Here is a 5,697-nt window from a genome sequence, read left to right as displayed (position 1 = left end):
AATTAACATTTTTGCGCAGTGTACCGAATTACATATATAACTAACGTGTAGCATAATTAGTATCGATATATGTCATAAACTGGTTCTAACGAGCCTAGCTGCATGATTGTTGGAAGGATTCTATATTTATGGAGCCATTCAATAGTTGAGCGCACGCAGAAACGAAAATGTCATCCAAAATTTACGCACATACAATGGAAACTCACGCGATCTGTCATAATTATCAGATCTACCATAAAAATAGGATCTGCATGCATACATCTGCGTGTGTGGACATGGTCCAGTGGTTGGGCAGGGTCTTATGCTATCTCTATAAAATATTTACACTGTTTCTGAGAACTATTTACGTTATTTGCGTGAAAAATAGAACCACACATTATGTTGTGGGTGGTGGGTGTTGGGGTGATGGGTGTTGGACCGGAAGACAAACTCCATACAAATCTCACGCATGCAATCGAAATAGATCTCACGCATAGAGTCAGTTGCAACATACTTAAAAACACCCTGCACGTCCGGATCGTGCGTGCAGGATGATGTGGAGGTCGCGCCTATCATGGATACAGGGCCGCGGGAGTTTGGGGAGACTGGGTAACATAAACTTGAAGTTCAGAGGTTTTAATATCCTCTCTCTATATATACAGACATATGTCCATATATACGCACATATATCCATTGCAGGTATGTATGTTTACAGGTATGGATATAATATTTTCATACTCACGAGAAAAAAAATTATCAGATTAAGAACTAAACTTATGAGTACAAACTCATATCTAAACCCGCACACTATTACCCGTGAGTGCACGGGTGAAACGTGCCCGCTGCCATCTCACCCCGCGGAGACGAACGGCCGTGCAGCGTGCACCCACTGCGACTGGCAATGTAGCCCCGCGGAGAGAATACAAGACGCGACGCAGCCGACGCCACCGGGCACCGGCAGGCAGCAAGCGAACACCAACCAACCCGATGTCCCGATCCAACAAACTGCGAACGAAGCGACGGACGACTGGACGAGACGAGGCACGGAACGGAGGGAGGGGAGGGACCGAGGGAGCCAGTGAGCGAGCCAGACTACCCACCTACTAGGTCCAGCGGCAATGAGGGGCAGCGAGATGTTGACCGCCTCGGGGGGCACCGGCACGGCCCCGTCCACAGCCTCCTCGTCGTCGGCAGCGGCGGCGGACCTGGTTGCCGGAGCCGGGGGCTTGGGCGCCATCGGCGTGGGCGGAGGAGGCGGCAACTTCCCCCTCGCCGTTGCTCTCCTCGCCTTCGCCTGCGCCAACTTCATCAACCTCCTCTCCATCTGGTGCGTCCCCCGTTTCCCCTATCCTAGATCTAAATCTAACGCGCGGGGACGATTGATACTTGGTCGTTGGTTCCGACGCGATTGCTCCCGGTTGCGATCGGATTTGGGGTTTGGTTCGGGAAAGTTAGTTTTTTTCTCTCTCACCGTCTCCTGCGGAAGGTTTGGGTTGAGGGTTTCGAACCAAGGGATAAACTTTACTTCCACGAGCTTAATTTGGAGCTGGAGATGAGCTTCGCCATTTGTTTGTAGGTTGTGGAGAAGACTATGCCATCTGTATAGCACGACAGTAACCTCACGGATTACGGTGACGCAATTTGTTAAAAATTACTCTTGTCATTATGGTCTTTTCTAAAATAGAAGGAAGAACTAAGTGTGACACTCGGGCAAGGCTGACTGACAGGTTGCACGACGGTGGTACCTCCTGCTTCTGCCGCCCCCCCCCCCCCCCCCCCCCCCCCCCCCCCCCCCCCCCCCCGAGACACACACAGCATGGGTTTTGGTTCATGTCGGTTTTGATCGTACTTCTGCCTTGAAAGTCACATTGTACCGTTTCCACGTGAGAAAGTGCAAACTGAACCCCCTAGATATGTTTTTAACCCGAACTACAGCTGGCATTAACGCAAGGCTAATTGCATATAGGTGGATGAACTATTGAGCTTTTAACCTAGAGAGTTTGCAGTGCCATTCCAGTAATCCGTAATTTGTTCTTCCTAGACATTGCAGGTTAAAAGAGAAGAGGTGGGATGCAAGGAAATTTCTTACTTCAGCTGGAGTCATGTCATCTCTTTCTGCAACTGTGGGGAGCTTGGCCGTTGCTGTGGGTCAACGAGAAGGCGCAGATAGCTCTGCATTTGCCCTCGCATTGGTTTTTGCTGCAGTTGTATGTACTTAAATCAATCAGTTCCCATGAATTTCTTTTTTTAAGCATGTGGGTGTTGCAACCTTGGTAGCATTCCTTTCTGTAGGCATTGGCACTAATTTCTTTCCTACACAGTACAGCCAATAGTTTTTCTTTATCGTCTGTTCCTTATACAAGTAGGGTTTTCAGTACAAATACAACCAATAGTTGACCTCTTGTTGCCTTGCTGAGGATGGGCATGTTTCTTTCTTTTTTAAATAATCTGAGATACTATACATACCACTTTATTTATAATGAACATGCGCATCCTTTATGGCAGTGGCTGACTTGCAGTAGTGGCCAACATTCATTTTGTTTCAATTGTACATTTCCATGCACTTTCATGCCAAAGCCGTTCGCTTTCATTATGTCAATTTGACAAAAGCTCTTTATGTTATGTGGAGAAGAGCTTCTGCATTCTGAAACCATGCCAGCTGATGTCCACTGGTGCCATCGCTCTGAAACCATGCCTGGACTTTGTGCACTAATGACTAGAATATTTTCCCTTGGTTTACTTAAGTATTTTATCTTTATTTAGGAAAAAGAGATTGCAAAAACAGCTAGGTTTTGTTGCAAGCATATTGACATGAGCCCTTTTCTATAGATAAATAAATGTTAGCTGCCTTTTTATTTTCTTTTTTTAATATCTCCTAATCTTACATTTTCTCCATATAGGTAATGTATGATGCATCAGGAATTAGATGGCACACAGGCCGCCAAGCTGCGGTAAGTTTGTGATTTTCCAATTTCCATGCCTTATTGCAAACATAAGGCACTGTTTTGTTGCACGGTGCTGTCAGTTTGTTTTGAACTTGCATCACCATTGAATCTATTGGTGTTTCTCTTCTAATTCAGTTTAGTAACTTTTGGTGCAGTTGTTAAATCAAATAGTCTGTGAATTCCCAGCAGAACATCCAATCATTTCAACCTTTAGGCCACTACGGGAACCTCTTGGACACAGCCCACTTCAGGTAGCTCTACTACTCGTATCTTCTAGAGAAAGTTTTCTATTTAGCATTGCAAAACGACATGGTTCCTTATTTAGCACTGAAATATAAAAGATGCCCAATTTAACAAGTGGTCCGCGAATGGTCCGCTTAAAGAGGCATATTTGCGGGTTCGAGTATAAACCCCATTTGCATCCCTACATGTATTCCTTACATAGTAATATGGTACTTGTTCAGTTCTTGAAATGAAGCTTGGTGGAGTGATGCACGATTTGGTGCCCTTCTGTATTATACTGCTGCTTTAAGAAATGGCCAAATGATAATGTATATTGCATCTCAATGTCAAATGAGTCTTTTTAACTGTGATTTGTATTGTTGTATTCCAGAATCTAATTTGGACTAATTTATGCTAATCAAAATTTTTTTGGCTGCTTGGCCTATTGTTGGTACATGTGTATCTTGATACGATTGTTGAATTGCCAGTTGCTGCATTATCGTCATATGTTTCTGCATTGCTTCTAATTTCTACCTTAGTTTGTTTTCATTGTCTTCCTATTGTTACTGCAGGTTTTTGCAGGAGCACTTGTTGGCTGTGCAGTCGCTTATTTCATGGGAAAGTCTGTATGAGGAATGAGCTAGGATTTGCATTGTACACGAATCCTATTGACCTTAATATATAAATCTTCTTGTAAAAAAAATTCTCTTTGTACATGTTTGCCTGTCATAAATGTCAGAATTTTCTTTTCTGTTTGCACTTCAGAGTGAACCGCAGAGGCCATTATTTAGTGGTTAGGATCATGGTTTAAAAGGCAGCTAGGCGGAACTAGGCGCCCAGCCACCGCCTGACCGCCTAGGCGACTTAGGCGGGCGTCTAGGCGACGCCTTAGTAGCTGTTACAAACAGTTGTTACAAAATACCAAGCAACCAAACAGCTGTTACAGCTCATAAACTAGAAATCATCACAAATTCACAATAATAGAATAATGGATATGAAATAGCCACAAAGTAGTTTCTAAAGGAACAATAGCAAGTCACAAAATTTAAAACAACACAATACCAAATCTGAAATAGCCACATAGATAGTTTGTAATGGCATAATTAATAGTAACTAGCTGCAGTTAGTAATGCAGCAAATATGCTAATGCAATCTAGCAATAGCTACTCTCCCCATCTCCCGTCGCTCAAAAATCATCATCAAACTCTCCTGGGATATTGGATGCCTCCCCTTCTTCACCATCATTGCCACCATTAGATTCATCTTCACAATCTGTGATTTCTGCACTGTCATGTGGAACATCTTCATCTTCATCTTCCTCTTCAGCCTCTGACATATTTTGTGCACCAACAGAATTTCTTCTTGAATCCATACTTCCATCCTGGATCTGTAGACTTCCGTGGCTTCCGGGTAGGATCGCTCTTCGGGTCGTACTCACCAGCCACAGAAGATGGAGCTTCATTTCGAGAAGACATTATGTTGTCGGCTACGACTTGTCACTAGTCGCTGCACAGTCTGAAAACAGGGGAAGCAGGGGATGAGAAAACAGGGGAAGTAGGGAGGAGGGGATGAGAAACGCGGGGAGTAGGACTTACCGGCAGGCAGCAGCTGCTAGCACAGCAGTCGCGAGCGTGCGCGGCCAGGGAGCAGCAGCCGCGCCCAGCACGAGCCGCGCGCAGGGAGCAAAGGGAGCCGCGCGCAGGGGAGAGAGCGTGCGCAGGGCAGCAGCCGCGAGTGCGCGCAGGGAGATTTGCCGCGCGCAGAGAAATTTGCCGCACGCAGGGGAGAGCGCGCGCACAGGGAAGCCCAAAACGCGCAGTGCAAACCCTAGCCCAATGCAACCCCTAGGCTAAGGCGTCGCCCAGAGGGAGAAAGGCGTCGCCGAGACACCTACCGCGCCTAGGCGGACGCCATACTCAATGTGACCTGGGCGGCGCGGACGCCTAGACAAATTTGCCGCCTGGACGCCTAGGCGTCGCCTAGGCGACGCCTTTTAAACAATGGTTAGGATATTGTATTTGCTAACCAGAGGACGTTTAGGTTATGCAGCACTACAGCAGTAATCTTCCATTGGTAATTGAATTTTTTTGCTCTACTGCGACTGGCTTTGAGTGCTAAACAAGATCCATGTTTTGGCTTTCTTTGGTCAAAGAGGGAGATGATGTCTAGGCTCAGCTTAATGCTAACGGGAAACATATGAGCAGAAAAAAAAGAGCTTTGATACTTTTAGCAGCTCCTGACGATTATTAAAATAAAATATCGTTGAGAACAATGTCACTCGAACTGAGTATCAAGGTGATGACACCAGGTGAACAACGAACTTCATCTCACTGTTTCTGCTGCTGCAAACGCATGCAGCAACAGACTGCGACCTTTGTGCATCCCGATCCAGCCGCCGCACGGGGGATTCGCAATATTTCCCGCCGCACGAAGCATGCCTTCTCTGTAGATCTAGCCCCATGTCGTGTTAGAGAAAATCACACTCATATATATATATATATATATATATATATATATATATATATATATATATATATATATATATATATAT

The 5,697-nt window shown here is 45.4% G+C and overlaps 1 protein-coding gene across 1 annotated transcript; it reads left to right on the top strand.

The window, feature by feature from the left end:
* The first annotated feature begins 843 nt into the window (after nt 1-843).
* On the top strand, nt 844-3,905 carry LOC103630682 (uncharacterized membrane protein YuiD). The gene is made up of 5 exons (XM_020539640.1): nt 844-1,306; nt 2,030-2,186; nt 2,880-2,930; nt 3,080-3,175; nt 3,719-3,905. Exons 1-5 carry the CDS (start codon nt 1,098-1,100, stop codon nt 3,776-3,778), a joined length of 573 nt encoding a protein of 190 aa, XP_020395229.1. The 5' UTR covers nt 844-1,097; the 3' UTR covers nt 3,779-3,905.
* The last annotated feature ends 1,792 nt before the right edge of the window (nt 3,906-5,697 follow it).

The sequence above is a fragment of the Zea mays genome, chromosome 6, assembly GCF_902167145.1.
Source record: "Zea mays cultivar B73 chromosome 6, Zm-B73-REFERENCE-NAM-5.0, whole genome shotgun sequence".
Taxonomy (NCBI): Eukaryota; Viridiplantae; Streptophyta; class Magnoliopsida; order Poales; family Poaceae; genus Zea; species Zea mays.
This window is presented reverse-complemented; position numbering and strand designations above follow the sequence as displayed.